Source organism: Rutidosis leptorrhynchoides, chromosome 1 (assembly GCF_046630445.1).
Source record: "Rutidosis leptorrhynchoides isolate AG116_Rl617_1_P2 chromosome 1, CSIRO_AGI_Rlap_v1, whole genome shotgun sequence".
Lineage (NCBI taxonomy): Eukaryota > Viridiplantae > Streptophyta > Magnoliopsida > Asterales > Asteraceae > Rutidosis > Rutidosis leptorrhynchoides.
This window is the reverse complement of record NC_092333.1, coordinates 697,834,900-697,853,624: the sequence shown is the minus strand read 5'-3', so window position 1 is coordinate 697,853,624 and position 18,725 is coordinate 697,834,900. Positions and strand designations below refer to the sequence as shown.

General features: G+C 32.8%; 1 protein-coding gene and 1 long non-coding RNA gene across 2 annotated transcripts; one reads left to right on the top strand and one right to left on the bottom strand.

Annotated features, from left to right (window-relative positions):
* Nucleotides 1-5,504: 5,504 nt before the first annotated feature.
* LOC139886129 (UDP-glycosyltransferase TURAN) lies at nucleotides 5,505-9,888 on the bottom strand. Its single transcript, XM_071869872.1, has 16 exons — nucleotides 9,556-9,888; nucleotides 9,228-9,261; nucleotides 9,037-9,092; nucleotides 8,778-8,918; nucleotides 8,332-8,480; nucleotides 8,157-8,246; nucleotides 7,991-8,057; nucleotides 7,845-7,908; nucleotides 7,645-7,759; nucleotides 7,380-7,546; nucleotides 7,171-7,281; nucleotides 6,690-6,751; nucleotides 6,550-6,602; nucleotides 6,388-6,463; nucleotides 6,165-6,293; nucleotides 5,505-5,712 (listed from the first exon to the last, which is right to left on the bottom strand). Exons 1-16 carry the CDS (start codon nucleotides 9,652-9,654, stop codon nucleotides 5,689-5,691), a joined length of 1,437 nt encoding a protein of 478 aa, XP_071725973.1. The 5' UTR covers nucleotides 9,655-9,888; the 3' UTR covers nucleotides 5,505-5,688.
* Nucleotides 9,889-16,353: 6,465 nt separating this feature from the next.
* Nucleotides 16,354-18,512, top strand: LOC139886128 (uncharacterized). Its single transcript, XR_011772283.1, has 3 exons — nucleotides 16,354-17,011; nucleotides 17,127-17,654; nucleotides 18,286-18,512. It is a non-coding gene; the product is annotated as an uncharacterized lncRNA (long non-coding RNA).
* Nucleotides 18,513-18,725: the final 213 nt, after the last annotated feature.

Here is an 18,725-nt window from a genome sequence, read left to right as displayed (position 1 = left end):
TTTAAGTGACAAACTATCATGAAAGTTTGACAAACTATCAATACTTTCATTATAGTTTGTCACTTAAGATCTCAATGATCTTGGATTTTTCGCCTAAGTATTGGTTCACCATGGCCTTGTCACAGTTGTTGAATCAACAAATTGGCCACTCAGATCCTTCACTTGGTTACCCGAGTCATATTCTAGTCATGTTCTGATGCTGTGATATGATCCAAGTAACTAAGTAAGCAGACGCCTGTAACACATGACGCACATAATAAGACAAAATTCTCATGCAAGTTTAGGGGCTTAAGTGTTGTTTTCATATGCATTTGTTTGGGGAAGAGTGTGATTCTGTGTCTCCTACAAACAAACTATTTTTCACATTAAGTGATAAGTGACAAAGAAGCAATAATTTTAGTTACTGAATTATGAGATGTAAAAAAAAAAAATTGACAAGTAAACAGACCATAAAATAGTGGGGTGGGGTCTAGCATTTTTATTTTATAATATATTCCAGTATTTGTTATTGCTCTGCCTTTGATGGTCCATGGGTTCAAGTATTGACTTTGATTAAGACTTGTGAGAGGTAGAACAAATAATAATAACGATATTATAATTATAATTAATAAGAATAATACTCCGTAATAAGGTTTGATAAATGTTAAAAAAAAAAAAAAAAAAACTAGTCATATATATTTCTACTGAAGTTAATCCTTGTACAGAAAGTAACTATTTCATAGTTTTATGTTACCGTAAGCTTTTGAAATAGTGAAGTGAAAAAGTATCAGTCTACAAGATCTACATGAACCACACTATAGTTTTAAGTTCTAAGTAGCAGATACATGAAAAACATGAGAAATTCATTTCTATATGGCGATCCTTTGTTGAGGCTGTTAAGGGACAAGATCAATTAACTTCTGCAAATCAGGCACCCGTATGTGAAGCAAGTCACATTGAAATTAAGATTGATGATAGGGTTCTCGTATTTAATCTTCCGAAATCGGTGAGCAATCACAACTTTGTGTTTAGCTATAACAAAGATCGCCTTTTTTTGGTAGAAGTGAATAGCAACGAGTTGGACCTGAAATTTAAGGGTTCCAGTAACCAACAATTTAAGTCATCACAATGCCATTTTGAAAATGTCCAGGAAGCAAGTTCTACAGGACTTTCCAAGCCTGTCAAGAATTATGAGATTCGTGATAATGAATTCAGGGAGACGACACCAACTGTTGCGATGACTTCTCCGGCAAAGGATGCCGGTGATGGTAGTGCGAAAATTGAGGTGACCCAAGAGTCGTGCGGCGTTGATGCAAAAGAGATCTATTCGAGTTTCAATTCCGGCCAAAAGCTTCCAGAGGATGGCGTTGAAAAATTAAAAAACAACCGGTGCAAGAGTCACTCCGATGAGTGTGAACCCGCCGGATTAGATATTTCCGGTGGAAAGCATGGCACCGAAGGTGGAAAACAAGTCGCCTGTAAGATTGAGGTAGTCGAGGAATTCCAGGTTCATATTTCCAAGAATTCTGACATGGGTAATGAGTGCAACTCTTCGTGTGAATCAAAAGTGACAGCTTGCAAAGAAGATCAGTTTGCGCGTGGGGAGCAGGAGTCCAAGAATGGATCTTACAATTTGAATAAACTAGTTTTCCAACCCTCGCTTCGCGCCGGAAGTTCTTAGTTACGGAACCTGCGAGTGAAAAATCAATATATATAAAAAGTACCTTAAATATTTAGCGTTTTTTTAAAGTGTCCGTTTTGCGTATAGTTAGTGACATTGTGTTCATAAAATTATTTCGAGTTTAAGGATGGTGTCGGAAAAATTTAACTCGTTGCGAGCGAGAAGATATGACCTGTTGAATATTTGAGTGGAGTTTATTTAAGATATTTTATAAAAATTTTGATTTGACGATTTAACCCCCTGTGTTGGGGGCCGATTTTAATTTTTAAAAAAATTGTTGGGGGCTTTTGTGGGGTTACTTGAAAGGAAGAAGGGAAAAGGAAAAAAAAAAGTGAAAAGACGGAAATACCCCTGGTACTATTCGTAAGTTTTGTCAAATAGTTACCAACTAGTTATTGAACCCTCGCTTCGCGCCGAGGGTTCGATTTTTAATGTATTTTATTGCGTTTAGTAAAATTATTTTGTGGCTAACGATGATGTCGTTGAAGCGCAACTCGAGTCGAACTAAAAGGTATAACCCGTGAGAGTTTTAAATGTTATTTTAAATTAACAATATATGTGCATCTCCGCGTTTCGCTATGGAATTGTCGACTTTTAAAAATTTAACGCAAAATCAACGTGTATGAAAAGTACCCCGAATATTTAGCGTTTTTTAAAAAACGTCCGTTTTGCGTATAGCTAGTGACATTGTGTTCATAAAATTATTTCGAGTTTAACGATGGTGTCGGAAAAATTTAACACGTTGCGAGCGAGAAGATATGACCCGTTGAATATTTGGGTGGAGTTTATTTAAAATTTTTTATGAAAATGGTTATTTGACACTTTACCCCCTGTTTGGGGGGACGATTTGAATTTTTTTAAAAAGTGTGGGGGCCTTTGTTGGTAAAATGAAATTTAGTTAAAATTATAAAAAAAGATGAAAAGTCAAAAATACCCCTGGTACTGTTAATAACTTTTGTCTATTAGTTAATATGTAAATGTAAATGTGTTGGGCCTATGGAGGAGGTGGGCTCAAAAAATTTCAATGATTTTGTGCCTTTTGTGGTCTGTTTTCGACGTAAAAAAAGACCTACAAGAAACTCTTTAATAAACATCATTTCGTTAATCACATTCGAGATAAAAGAATTTTAAAAAGATCGGGATATCACACTAGATTTAAATGGGCTCTCCGATTGTATGATGTGATGAAGAATATGGAGGAAGAAGAAGACGGCGATGATGAAGATTTTTCATCCTCTGATTCAGACTCCTAAAAGTATTGATACGTTTTTTCTTTCCATTTTTGTGGTTTCTTAATTGGGTCTTAAAGTTGTTTTTTCGTGTTCGTAGTTTCGCGGGTTGTGTGTGTTCGTGTTTTTAGGTTTTTTGTATCGTTGTCGTGTTCCGTGGTCGTTTGGTGTCGTTGTATCTGCTAGCTTCTGGCTGGTATTTTTTTAATTATTAATACAATTCTTGCCTTTCAAAAAAAATATAGAAACAAATGTTTGAAAAACAAACAAATTTTTTTGACAAAAATATTACCCTTGTCCAGCTGCTTTGATACTCTGAGTTAAAGTCTTCGAAGAAAAAAAGAAACAAATAGTTGTTGAGTATTCTAGAAAGTATGTCCAAATAAATAAACCATAAAATCGTTAAATATTCATTCAAATACTTATAATTTCATACCAAACATACTTATAAATTCATATGAAACATATAAAACATGCGTTAATCGAATAAAAAAACGCAAATGATTTATATATGCACGTCATTCGTTCAAAGAAATGTCTTCAACAAAAAACGAATCAAACGAAAGAAAAAGTGTAGCTACCTAATCTTTAAACATGTTAGAAGATTTTTAGAACTAAAATTGCTCAAACAACAACTTTGATATTACAGATTTTCGGTCGATCTACAAGCGAATCTCGTTTTTTAGGTGAGTGATTGCGTCTTAAAGGGCGGTAAACGGGTATAATCACGGTCGTAGCTTGAAGTTTAACTACAACTGAGTGTGACAAGTAAAAAACCGGATGAACCGAACGAATCTGAGAAAATCGCCTTTTGGTGCGTGTTTATAGATTTTTTGTGCGGGTCAGATTAATACTTACATATACTAAATCCATGATGATTGTGGTCGTTTCCTCAAGAGGAACACGACAACAACAGTGCACACCCCTTTTCACACTAACATTTTCTATATCTTACCCCTTAACTGTAACTAACTTACAAAAATTACATCAAATTTGAGGGGGTAAATTGTAAATACTCTCAATTAAAATAAAAACACTACCCAAACACTTCGACAGCCCGTATCTTCCTTCTCGGCCCGAGTGAAATTTCACCGACCACACCGTTAAACTCAAAATATTTTTATGAACAAAAAGAAACTAACTACATTCGAAACGGCCACTTTTTAAAAAACGCTAAACGCAACGACAGCCTGTATCTTCCCGCTCGCCGCGAGTTAAATTTTTTCGACATCAGTGTCATACTCGACATAAATTTTTTAACAAAACGAAAAAAAATTTCGTTCGAAACGGACACTTTTTAAAAAACGCTAAACACAACGACAACCCGTATCTTCCTTCTCGCCGCGACTTAAATTTTTCCGACACCACCGTTAGACTCGAAATAATTTTATCCACAACGAAACTAACTACGTTCGAACCGGACAGATTTTAAAAAACACTAAAGACGACGACACCCACAACGGCGCTTCACATGGTCCGTTTTCCCCTCTGTAAATACACAAAGCTACGTTAAATATGAATAGGCAGGCCGAAATCCCCCGCTGCATCGCGCGGGCCTGACCCTGACTAGTTAAAAAATCAAATGAGCGCCTTATAAAACTAACAAGACGCACCATGCGTGTTTCCGGTATATTAGTACGTGTATACTCACAACAAATACTTGTTTGCTTAGTCGTCGGTCAAAACGCATCACGCACCAAGTCACACGCATCACGCATGATGCGTGGGCAGAGAGCATATTTTTGCAATTTCAGATTTTTGAGGGCATAATGTTAACACGAACGGGGGCATTTTGACCAATTTCCCAAAAAATGCGGACTAGTTGGCTAAACACGTTGTAATATATAGGATCAATGATAGACTCAAACATGGTGTGTCTGATCAATTGTGAGTTGAGCCTCAAGATGATGTATGAAGTTGGTTTCTGTGCCAGACCTGGCTAGTCAAACCAACCCTAGCCTTTAGGCAGCTTAGTTATGTCCTTGGACCTTTTGCAATCTCTACTCAAAGAATGCAGTTTTTGTAAGGGCTGCAAACCTCAAATGGATAGGTTAGACCGTTTGGATAACGGGTCGGGTTATATCAATACAACTATTGTCTCGTTTCAATTACAGCTTAATTCTCAAACTCGGAATACCCTAGGAGGGTTGTATGCATTATGATTAAAATTTTGGGAGACTTTCAACCCTATCCACTAATCTTTTAACCACCCCATTTGACCTGAATAGAACACAACCGAAATCAACTGGTTCCTAAAAATATGGGTCAAACTTCAGTTGACATGTCAATATAAACCTTACTTCAGGTTGTAAAAAGCCGCCCCAAGGCCGTGTACCTGTATTCTTGGACGGTGGTGTGCGTCGCGGTAGAGATGTTTTCACAGCATTGGCACTCGTGTATATTTGTAAGTACACAAGCAAAAAACAAGTAATCGCCTATATTACTTGCATTCTGCTGCATTGTTACCCGAGACCACAATGTGACCGAGTGGGACCCTCCAAGGGCTCGTCCTGCACCCAAGTTATAGATGAAACATCGAGAATCCCAACTCTTGTTGGTACATTCTGAATAAGAGCTAAATTTCCTAGATGTCAACCACCGCACTCAGTTGTACATTTTGTGAAATTCTATAAATAACTTGCATTAAAGCAATCAGGTTGAGTCAGGTTATGTGGTTCTACATATCTTTGTTTTGTACATAAAACATTAAGTTCCAACTCAAGAACTGAAAATGTTGCAAAAGGATTATGTAGGATCCGTATGAAGCTTTGGGCCCACAACTATCAGATCAACTTGATATTAATTCATTCCACCAGAGAGTACCTGCAATTTCAAGATTTAAAGTCAAATTCAAGGCAATGAGTCGATTCACGTGCTTGTGAACTTCTGTAAATAGATGAATCAGAGGCGACAATTATGGCCGCTTTCGTTATAAGTCGGTCGATTTGGGTTATGTTTATTCTGATTCAAGTTAAGCTAAAAAGAGATTAATTAGCTGTTAAAAAAATTAACTTAAAAGAAAACGTGTCGAAAATGAAAATAGTCTTCTGTTTTCAAATGTGTAAAATAATAATAATAATAATAATAATAATATCACTATAATGGTATAGGTTTTGTAATCATTGTGGATAAGTTAAAGTTAATTATATGTGAAAAAGAAAAACAAAACAAAAAAGAGAAATAATGTATCTGTGGGCCGGGTCAACCCAACCCGACCCATTTTAACCTGTCAACCAACCCACCCATTTTGACCCTCTAGGGTAAAGTGAGCTTGCCTTGGATATTAATGGTTTTGCATTAGCTTCCCACTCAGTGGCCCACCTTGCAGACAACCCCATTTCCAGAACCCCATCTCGTAATGTTTTCAAAGCATCACATTCATTAGGGAAGCCCTTAAAGAGCATCTGAGAAGTCACAAATTTAAAAAAAAAAAAAAAATGTGTATCAAATTCAGATATTTAAATGTCATTTTCCTTATGATTTAATTTAACAACTTACCATGAGTTCATCAGCAAGCTCTGAAGAAGACGAAAAAAGTAGTCCATTCTTATCCACTTTTACAAGCTCTGTAATGCTTCATTCAAAATCAACAACACAAAAAAAATTATGTTTTATATAGAAGGATGAATTAGCAGAACGAGACGGTGAGAATTTATTTACCAAGAATAAGAAACGGCACAAACAGGCAGACCACATCCAAACATGTCTACAACCTGATAACAGACAATAACAGATGTATTACAATTCACAAGTACAAACGGGCGAAACTTAAGAGCAAAAAGTTTAAGCAGACTATATACCTTCATTGGGAGGTCCAACCCTGATGAAGAAGTATGCAAACAGACACCAAGATCAGCAGATCCTATAAAATAGAAGTAGAAGGCATAATGAGTAACATAATGGATTTCTTTTTTTAGAGGTGGCAAAATGAACGGATTGGGTAATGGGTCAAATAGGTTGGGTTTAAACAGATCACTTTTTATCCTGTTCTTTGGATTAAAAAATTAAATTAATGTTAAATTTCATTACAATATTACAAGGAGAGTGAAAATCTTCGAAATTACCAAATTCGGTGGTTAAAATAGTTGTATGCATAAGGAATTATCTATAGACTACATTCAACCTATATGATTAGTTCGACCCATTAACTCTGTTGACACTTCAGCAGAGAAAACAATTAACTGACTCATGACCACAGCCCAAATAGACCCAATTATAAGTAACTGGGTCAAACTATCACCACTGAATTTTGTATCAGATATGGAACAGGGACATACTCACCAAGAAGTAACGGGTAATCCTCTGGTGACAGCCACATGGTACGAAAAGCTACACGTTTGAGGTTCAGTTTCTTTATCTTTTCTTCATATTTCTCTTTCTCAGGTCCTTTCCCTTCATGGTATTTAAATAAATATACTTAAAGTTACAACCTTTTTATTCCATTTTTTCTGTTATATCAATAATGACAAAACTGATAGTTAGATTGTTACCGGTAATAACGAATAATAATCTTGGATATGAAAATATCTTCCCTTCATTAATGTCCTTCCAAAACACCTCATCCCCATTTGAATCATTCTCATTTAATAGTGCAGCAACACGTCTATCGTACATCACTGCTGCTTCCAAAAGAATGCCAAAATCTTCATCTGGGGTCCTAAAACATAAAACAGTTGAACAATTTATAGTTACTTTTACATTGTTTAAATATTTGAAAACAAAACCTTCAGGATTGAAAATGTTTGTGAAACTCACCAGCTTGTACTACTAACAATCAGTGCAGGTCTATTCTGCTTCAACTGATAATTGTCGCCAATCTTGTTTGTAAATAGAGTTGTATTTGGATCTTGCATATCTTTAGCAGTTATTCCTAGAACAAAAATAAATAAAAATAAAATCAGGGGAAACAAAGGACACAGAAAGGGATAAATGATCAACAATATTGTCTGTAATACCATAGCTGATGCAGTCAGGAGGACTGTTTGACAGGAATATATCTTTCTTAATTCTACAAAATAACTGCAAATAACAATTAATATGAAGCTTCTTATACCATTATGTTCTTAAAATGTTTCGAGATGCAATTGTATTTAGAATATACCTTATGCTTTTCAACGAGCTGAGCTGGACGGAAAAACTCAGGAGGTTGATCATATAACACCGTGGCTCTACATATTAAAAAAGAAGAAAAAGGGGGCGTAAGATATACTTTCGAGAGAAATGAAACATTATATGGGGAATCTTGAACTTTAAGCTAAGTGTCTCACTTAATTCCCCAAACTTGTTCCAACTCATGTTGCATTGCCTTAGTGACGCATAAAGATCCATGTGCCATCTTCCCAAAATGTAATTCTACCCTAAAAAGTCAAATGGTCATGTTTGAATTAGCATATTAAACACAATATCTCAAATTATTGATCATGATAATGAATTCAGTTTTACCAATGATACACTGCTACAAAGCGACTACTTCTGCCAAGAGATAGTGCAAGCAGGGTATATCCAAAGTTATGCCAATCAATGATGACGGATGATTTTCTTAACCAGCTCGCCCATTTCACCGCAACTAAAGTTGGAACAGAAGGCGGGTTCTACAAAACCATAAACAACTTTCAGCATGGGTAACTTTTAAAAATTTTACCCATTTCAGCTCGTATTTACTTAAAAGAGATTTAGAGTTACTTTTCAATTACAACATGGGCAACTTTCATCCAGTATAACATGTTGCCCTTTTAACTTAGTTATTGTTTTACCCATTTAATCCGTAACAAGACTGACCATAGATAAGTAGATGGGTCAAAATGGCCACCTCTGCTATCCTCTTTAAAAAAATTGTAAGATTAAGAATATAGCCCAAGTTTACATTTCAAGTAGAAACCTAAGCTTACCTGGACTAAGAATACATCGGGGGCCTTTATTTTAACACAAAGAAACCAAAGAAGCATAATGAACTGAATCAACGGCTTTAGCAAAAGCATAAAAGGCCGGAATAACTTCAGTAGAGCTCCATTATATGATGGCCATTGCTTCTGCAGTATACACATTGAGAAACAACACAAAAAGAAAAAGAAATTATTTTTTTTTATTTTTTTTTTTTGTAGGATTCATTTGCATTATACAAACTACATATTGTAACAGAAATAATACCATTGTGTGGATATGTATAGAACGATTATCTAAGAGAGCAGAATGTGGATCAGAACCTGTTCAAAAGAATAGAATATGATCATCAAGAAGTAACTGAAAGTGCAATTTACTTGATGCTTTTTTGATTGTTGAAAACTATTCAAAATTGTAATGAAATATTATTATATAAGTTACTACAAGTTAATGTATACCCCCATATGCAACAATATCGACTTCAAGATTTGCCTGCAACATACAATACAACAACAGCAATATTCAAGCATGCTAGGTTAGTTGAGGCCCGATCAACAAAAAAACAATCACAAAAGATGAAAATTTCAAAAACAAACTCACTAAAATGTGATACTGGAATCCGTGAAATCGTGAATAAATCATCAGATTCTAATAAAACTATACAGTAAATAGTTTGAACTCATGTAATGCACTAGCATCTTTTCTTTTACTGATATAAAATATGAAATAACTAAATTGTCAGTTAGGGTTTTAGAATTACTTGAGAAATATAAATAAGAGAAAAACCTGAGTCGCAAGAGAAAGGGCATGGTATTGCATTCTAGGGCTACGCCCAATATCACCCAACACTACAACTGCTGCTCGCCGTCTCTTCCCCAATTCCATTCGTTAAATTTCTAATTTTCAGGATTTGATTCAACAGGTTCTTGCCTGTTGTTGGAGAACTGCAACGATGTTGAATTGATCTGTGTATATTATTTATAGAAAATTGTGAAACTTTTGAAATGGGAATTTGATGTATCTAGATAGATTTCTTTGACTAGTATATAGTGTATAGGCCAGGTAATCATCTGATCAGACTATAATGATTTCTTGATTTTCAAGATTTTGATTGTATTGTTGTTGTAATCTCTAAGCAACTATTTTAACGAAAATATGTCACCAATTTATTGCATTTTGTAAAAAATCGTTAATCTACCTATCTATCTATATCTATAGTTTCTATTAAAATGTTATAATGATAATATTTATCTATATCTATAGTCTATAGTTTCTATTAAAATATTATAATAATGATGTCATTAATAGGCTAATTCCTTTATTATAAAAAATCTAAGCCATAAATTGATATCATTAATATTAATTAATTAAATCTTAAAAAATTAACAATAAAAAAACAGAGATCTTTTCCCATGTTTTCATTGTGTAACCCTAATTTAAAACTCTTACAACGATTCTTCTCTAATATTCTCTTCATTCGATTATCGACCGTTCATCTCAGCCACCATCTCCTCCATCATCTATAGGCATCGATCATCTGAATTCATCTCCGCCACCTCCTTAAACCACTGCCTTAAATAATTTCCATGTATATTCACCACCATCTCCGCCATCATCTACAGACACCATCACCGCAGATGCCATCATCTTCGCCCTCAACTTTTATATCTAGAAATCAAAGGTAAGTAGCTATATTAAATTTCAAGGTGAGTGTATTGTTGTTGCAACAGAGTTTTCTATCATACACAATTTTTATCATTCAAATTACGGTTATTATTCTGCTTAATTTTTGTATCGATTATTGATAATGCTAAAAACGAACATATATTTCATAGCATTATCCTTCAAGAAAGACAAGTTTTTAGTTGCAATTGTTCTATTTACAAGTAATATTTGTTTAAATAATAAAAGGTGAAGACAAAAGACAGATTCGACGATTTTAAGACGCAAATGACCAAAAAGCTCAAATGTACAAGATACAATCCAAGTGGTTGAATTTATTGATGAGAAACGTCTAAAAAATTATAAGAGTACAAGTCGCGGAACGCAAAGTACGAGATATCTAAGCGTACGAAAAGACATTCAAAAATCCGGAACCGGGACATAAGCCGAGCATCAACGCGCGAGTCAACGGACTAAAATTACAAGTCAACTATGCACATGAATATAATATAATATATATATAATTATATAAAATTATATATATTATATTATATAATTAAATAAAATGTCGGCAAACTATAAAACAAAACATTGTGAGCTGGATCAGGAGGCCATGCGATCGCATGGCCTGGCAGCCTCAATCCCATGCGATCGTATGGCTGTAACAGTGTGGCCAGGTTCTATAAATACCACGATTTCGGACGAGTTGTACACACCTTAATTTTTCTTTCTCTCTTATGTAAAGAATATATATATTTATAATTTTAATTTTAATTTTAATTTAAGTTTAATAATAATTGGGTTATTGTAAGGAATGTTTTAAGGGTTTGTAAGTCGAAACTATGTCCGTGTAACGCTACGCTATTAATAATCACTGTAAGCTATGCTCTTCCTTTTTAAATTAATGTCTCGTAGCTAAGTTATTATTATGCTTATTTAAGCCGAAGTAATCGTGATGTTGGACTAAATATTAAGACGGGGTTATTGGGCTTTGGACCATAATTGGGGTTTGGATAAAAGGCCGACACTTGTGGAAATTAGACTATGGGCTATTAATGTGCTTTATATTTGTTTAACTGAATGATAGTTCGTTAATTTAATATAGAGATTTACAATTTGATGTATTTATAAATAACCACATACACTCGATCGGATACGATGGGCGGGATATTTATAAATACTAATAATCGTTCATTTGACCGGACACGGGGATGGATTAATAGCCAATGGACTCATTAAAACATGGGTGGATTACATACAAGGATAATTGGTGTAATTGTTAACAAAGTATTAAAACCTTGGATTACACACAGTCGATAACCTGGTGTAATCATTAACAAAGTATTAAGACCTTGTTACAGTTTAAATCCCCAATTAGTTGGAATATTTGACTTCGGGTATAAGGGTAATTTGACGAGGACACTCGCACTTATATTTATGACCGATGGACTATTATGGACAAAAACCAGATAAACGTATCAAATAATTCAGGACAATTAACCCAGAGTAATAAATTAAAATCAACAAGTCAAACATCATGATTACGGAAGTTTAAATAAGCATAATTCCCTTAATTCATATCTCATCGTACTTTTTTTAGTGACCCGAACTTTTTCATGTTTATATATATTAAATGAGATTGATATTTACATGATTAAATGTTTCCAACATGATAAGCAATCAAACTTGTTAAGACTTGATTATTTGAAATGAGTTTCATATAGACAATTGACCACCCAAGTTGACCGGCGATTCACGAACGTTAAAAACTTGTAAAAACTACATGATGTTATATAAATGGATATATATATGGTTAACATGAGATTATGATAAGTAAGTATCTCCATAAATATGTTAACAATGAGTTATATACAAACAAATGAGATTATTGATTTAAGAAACTCGAAAATGATATATTTAACGATTATCGTTATAACAACGTCTTACTAAATACATATGTATCATATTAAGATATTGTTACACTATATTTAACATGATAAAATGATAATTAAGTAAATCATTAAGTGTGTTAACAATGAACTACATATGTAAAAACAAGACTACTAACTTAAGGATTTCGAAACGAGACATATATGTAACGATTATCGTTGTAATAGTATTTTAACATATATATATGATGTTAAGGTATATTTATACACCATGTTATTATGATAACATAACAATTTAACATCTTATTTCTTATTTAAGTATTATAACAATGGATTAATTACATTTAACAAGATCGTTAACTTAAAGGTTTCAAAACAACACTTACATATAACGACTAACGGTGACTTAACGACTCAGTTAAAATGTATATGCATGTAGTGTATTAATATGTATTAGTACACTTTTGAAAGACTTCAAGACACATATCAAAGTACTTCTACTTAGCAAAAATGCTCACAATTACATTCTCATTCATTTTCATCAACAATTCTACTCGTATGTACCGTATTCGTACTCGTACAATACACAGCTTCTAGATGTATTTACTATTGGTATATACACCTTTAATCATTCATTCTTAGCAGCCATCTTAGAGTCAAAAACATGTGGAACCATTATTTAACAACTTGTATGACTAATGAGCTAAAAATAAATTTAAGGATTTTTTTTTCTTTATAACAAGTAATCCCGTTTTTATGATTTCACCCCATTTTTCCATTTCATTTTCTCATGCTTACACTCCAAATTCTCTCTCAAAATACTCCTAACATCATACTTGATCATCTCCAAGCATTTTCACCATCTTTTAGCTTCAATTACAAGCTTTAATCAACATAAAAACAACCATTCAAGAACACTTCAAGAAATCTTTCAAACTTGCTAGCTTACTTCCAATCTTGCAAATCCATTTCATGTTATCATCCAATCTCAAGAAATCTTTCTTATTTACAGTAAGATATCTTTCTAATTCAAGGTAATACTCATACTCAAACTTTGATTCAATTTCTATAACTATAACAATCTTATTTCGAGTGGAAATCTTACTTGAACTTGTTTTCGTGTCATGATTATACTTCAAGAACTTTCAAGTCATCCAAGGATCCTTTGAAGCAAGATCTATTTTTCTCTTTTTCAGTAGGTTTATCCACAAAACTTGAGGTAGTAATGATGTTCATAACATCATTCGATTCATACATATAAAGCTATCTTATTCGAAGATTTAAACTTGTAATCACTAGAACATAGTTTAGTTAATTCTAAACTTGTTCGCAAATAAAGTTAATCCTTCTAACTTGACTTTTAAAATAAACTAAACACATGTTCTATATCTATATGATATGCTAACTTAATGATTTAAAATCTGGAAACACGAAAAACACTGTAAAATCGGACATACGCCTTCGTAGTAACACCACAGGCTGTTTTGGGTTAGTTAATTAAAAACTATGATAAACTTTGATTTAAAAGTTGTTCTTCTGGGAAAATAATTTTTCTTATGAGCATGAAACTATATCTAAAAATAATGGTTAAACTCAAAGTGGAAATATGTTTTTCAAAATGGTCATCAAGACGTCGTTCTTTCGATTGAAATGAATACCTCTTATAATATTGACTTGTAACCTGTATTTCCGACTATAAACTTGTACTTTTTCTGTTTAGATTCATAAACTTAAGTTCAATATGAAGCCATAGCAACTTGAATCACTCAAAACGGATTTAAAACGAAGAAGTTATGGGTAAAACAAAATTGAAAAATTTTACTTGTTGTAGCTACGAAAATTTTATAACAAATCCATATTAATCATATCCTAGCTAACTTATATTGTATTATACATGTATTATGTAATCTTGGGATACCATAGACACGTATACAATGTTTTGACATATCATATCGACCCATGTATATATATTATTTGGAACAACCATAGACACTCTATATGCAGTAATGCTTGAGTTAGCTATACAGGGTTGAGGTCGATTCCAAAAATATATATACTTTGAGTTGTGATCTAGCCTGAGACGTGTATACACTGGGTCGTGGATTGATTCAAGATAATATATATATATATATATATATATATATATATATATATATATATATATATTGATTTATTTCTGTACATCTAACTGTGGACAACTAGTTGTAGGTTACTAACGAGGACAACTGACTTAATAAACTTAAATCATTAAAATGTAATAAAAAATGTTGTGAATATATTTCGATCATACTTTGATGTATATGTACATATTGTTATAGGTTCGTGAATCGACCAGTGGCCAAGTCTTATTTCCGGCAAAGTAAAAATCTGTGAAAATGAGTCATAGTCCCAATTTTAAAATCTATTATTTTGGGATGAGAATACATGCAGTTTATAAATGTTTTACAAAATAGACACAAATAATCAAAACTACTTTCTATGTTGGATTATCGAACCGAATATGCCCCTTTTTAGCTTGGTAGCCTAAGAATTAGGGAAATGACCCCTAATTGACGCGAATCCTAAAGATAGATCTATTTGGCCCAACAGGCCTCATCCGAGTACGGATGCTTTAGTACTTCGAATTATCATATCCGGTGAGAGTCCCGGAATGATGGGGATATTCTATATGCATCCTGTTAAGGTCGGTTACCAGGTGTTCAACATATGAATGAATTTTTATCTCTATGCAGTTTGCGAAATGCCTGATATGATATCTATATTTATGGAAAAAATGAAATCTTGTGATCTATTATTATGATTTGATAATATATAGGTTAAACATATAACTCACCAACATTTTTGTTGACGTTTTAAGCATGTTTATTCTCAGGTGATTATTAAGAGCTTCCGCTATTGCATATTAAATTAAGGACAAGATTTGGAGTCCATGATTGTATGATATTGTGTAAAAACTGCATTCAAGATCTTAGTTCGATGTAACATATTTTTATTGTAAACCATTATGTAATGGTCGTGTGTAAACGGTATATTTTAGATTATAATTTCTTGATAATATACGTAATGCTTTTTAAACCTTTATCGATAAAAATAAAGGTTATGGTTATTTTAAAAATGAATGCAGTCTTTGAAAAATGTCTCATATAGAGGTCAAAACCTAGCGACGAAATCAATTAATATGGAACGTTTATAGTCAATATGAACGGGACATTTAACTCTTATTTACCATCATTGTATTTATCGCACTTTTAATTATCGCACTTTTATTATTCGTCATTTAATTTACGCTTTAAATTAAGTTATATTTATATTTAATATTTTGCATTAGGTTTTAATTGTGACTTAAGTTTTAAAACCGACAAACCGGTCATTAAACGGTAAAACCCCATTTTATAATAATAATAATACTACTTATATACTTATATATTTATATTTATACAAATATAGTTAATAAAATTATAGCGTTAAACTCAGCTGTATACCTGTGGAACGAACCGGACTTACTAAAAACTACACTACTTTACGATTAGGTACACTACCTATAAGTGTTGTAGCAAGGTTTAGGTATATCCATTCAATAAATAAATAAATAAATGTGTAAATTGTATCGTATTTAATATTATTTTGTAGTAATTATAATAGTACTTCGTACGACACCTTATTTTGTCTTACGTTTCAGGTTCTTTCAATAGTCTATATATGGATTTTGCTGATACGGGTGAAGTTAGCATCACATTAACATTAGATCCTTCAAAATGTTGAATAAGTTGCAAGCACGTTTAGTGAGCTTCGCACAACATTTATAAATTGGTACAAGATTTGTTATGATTTTTATAATCAATTTCTCAACTGTTCAAGTTTTTTATGTTACACTCTTTACAACAGGTGTCTACTTCTTCTTCTTCCTCCTATCGTCAACTTATTAATACATGATTTTAGATGGAACATAATAGGTTATTTTTTATGTTTTGGTTAATAATACGATACGATCATCTATTTGGTTGTTTTATTGTCTATAGCAGAACGACTCCTTTCAATTGGAGACCTTGATGTTTGCACACAACATGTTCGATCAAATGCCAAATACAGTTGCAACTACTTATTTCAAAGTATTTTCGCTTAAACCTTACTTTCTTATGAATCATTATGTTTGACTTGAAAGAGGATTCTCATTCTTTTGATTGGTTAGTAAATTAATTTATCAAGTATCATCTTGACATTTATTTATCAGTTTTGCATGTTTTTAGCCTTGGTAAATTGTATACTGATAAGTCAACATCCAGGAACTTTTGAGGTCATATATTGTGGTTAAACTTTTATGCTGCCACATAGTTGGTTTACAATGAGCTTGCTTTATGCAAAGGGGAGGTGATTGATCACTAACTATGATACTAAAATTTTGTTGTAATTACTCAAACTAGGTTACAACTTTCAAAACTTCCAGGTTGTCTACAAAGTAAACATCAAATGGAGATGCTGTGAGTGAAAAGGATAATATATGTTTAGTTGACACTATACTTATTTAGTTGGTTGACACTACACTAGGAGTATCGAGTTTGTGTTCAACATTCGTGTTAGTTATTTCACTCTGAAATACACTTTGCATATATTGTTGATAATGTGACATAATATAGTGAAGTCTAGGGTGCTGTTCAGGCTAAAATGGACTAAAACGATTCAGATTTCACAAGGTACTTTGGTTATCAATAAAGCACCAGTAATATTTAGTAGCGTAGTGTATTTAAAAACTGCAAAGATTAAATTGATATGTTTTATTTTGATTTGTGTTTTCGTGGTTTTATGCAGGTTGAGTTTTTGTTGGTGTGCTACATTAAAGGTGTAAGTGTTGATTTGTTAATTGAGTTGCAGGTTTGGCTATCTTCATGAATTCTTATTTGATATCTCTGCTGCTTTCGTATATTATATTTTCTGATAGTCTATGTGAGTTCGTTAAGTGTGCCCTCATAAGTTTTATTAAATTCAATTTGAATGTGTGGAGACATGTACTGGAAAGTAGTAGTAAATTGTCATGTACTGCTTTTGAGGCTTTAGAGACTATTGAACCCATAATCATTGCACATTTGCACTTGACATATAACAATTCATTTGCTCGGGTTTGATATATAAGTTAGTTAGTTGTGTGACAATTTCATGAAATTAACATCTTTTTTTTCACTCGATTATTTGGTTTACATAACTGTTGTTTTATGATGTTAGTTTGACATTGTAGTTGGTAGGGCAAGCTAAAAGGAGAGATGGTGTGGGTGACAAATGATCGCGAAGGTGGTTAATTCTTCTATGGGTGATGCCGACAACTTGTCTTTCAAAATGAAAGTAATGGATGTTTTAATTTAATTCTTGCTACAATGTTTATGGTATTGATTAATAAAGATGATTAAGTTCCTCGATGCTTGAATGTAAAATTGCCAAATTAGGATGGTGGATTGGGTTGAATTCTCATGCCAAAACAACTAACTTTTGAATCCTCTGTTAAAATGATTTTTTTTTTTTATTTATAGCTGGAACAAAAGGTAATTGATTTTGTGGCAATTAGATGAAATTAAAAGCTTACATGTTGGACCATCTATACGAATTCATATAGTTCATCTAGATAAACTGTATCAACTTACAGTTAAATGGGTTGTTAAGTGATTGATGAGGGAACACCCCTTTAGTATTGATGTTATTGGATATTTCAATGCTAACAGTATATCTCTTGCGTTGTCAAATGCACGTATGGACAATAATAATCTGCTATTAGCTATAAAAGAATTTGTTGAAATAGGATTTTGAATTTGTATTTGTATTTGTATTTTAATTGGTTATATCTATCTATAAATGATTAGGATTAAGAAATTTGAAAAATGTAGTATGTAGAAAAATCCATTGTAACATATCAACTTCGTTGGGCCAAAGGAATTAGGATATTAAAATATTTCATAAATTGATGTTCTGTGAATGACAGGTTTACAACAGGGATATGTCTATCACTATTTTGAGGACGTTATTTCGAAACGTAAAGAAGAACACGAAGCGCTGTTGTGTAAAAGAAATAAGAAGGTGTTGAAGGTATCAGAATGGCGAATGAAAACCTGATGATAAGATGGAGAAGATAAAAAAAAATCTAATTTTTGGTTGTTGTTGTAACCATCGTTTTATAGGTTTCTTAGTTTCTCTGTTTTTTGAGTTCAAGCAAGGTGTAAGTAAGTACTCTCAAATTATTTGGCAAATGTCTTCTTTAATAATTTTATATCTACTCATTTGGCCAGGTTAAACAAATGTCCTGTAAAGAGGTACTCCGTACTATTTTTTTCATTACTTTTGCTACCCTACCTTGCTAGGGTTTTTGATTTGTCGCTTTATATTAGGGGTTTAAAGTGGGTAAATTTAAGTTGCTTACATGAA

Excerpts from the sequence above, each read along its gene's own strand:
- LOC139886129 (XM_071869872.1), bottom strand. The coding sequence starts at position 9,654 with ATGGAATTGGGGAAGAGACGGCGAGCAGCAGTTGTAGTGTTGGGTGAT. Across the intron at positions 8,919-9,036 it reads CTATACATATCCACACAATG|AAGCAATGGCCATCATATAA; the intron begins GTATTATTTCTG and ends TGTATACTGCAG. Across the intron at positions 6,752-7,170 it reads GGATTACCCGTTACTTCTTG|GATCTGCTGATCTTGGTGTC; the intron begins GTGAGTATGTCC and ends TCTATTTTATAG.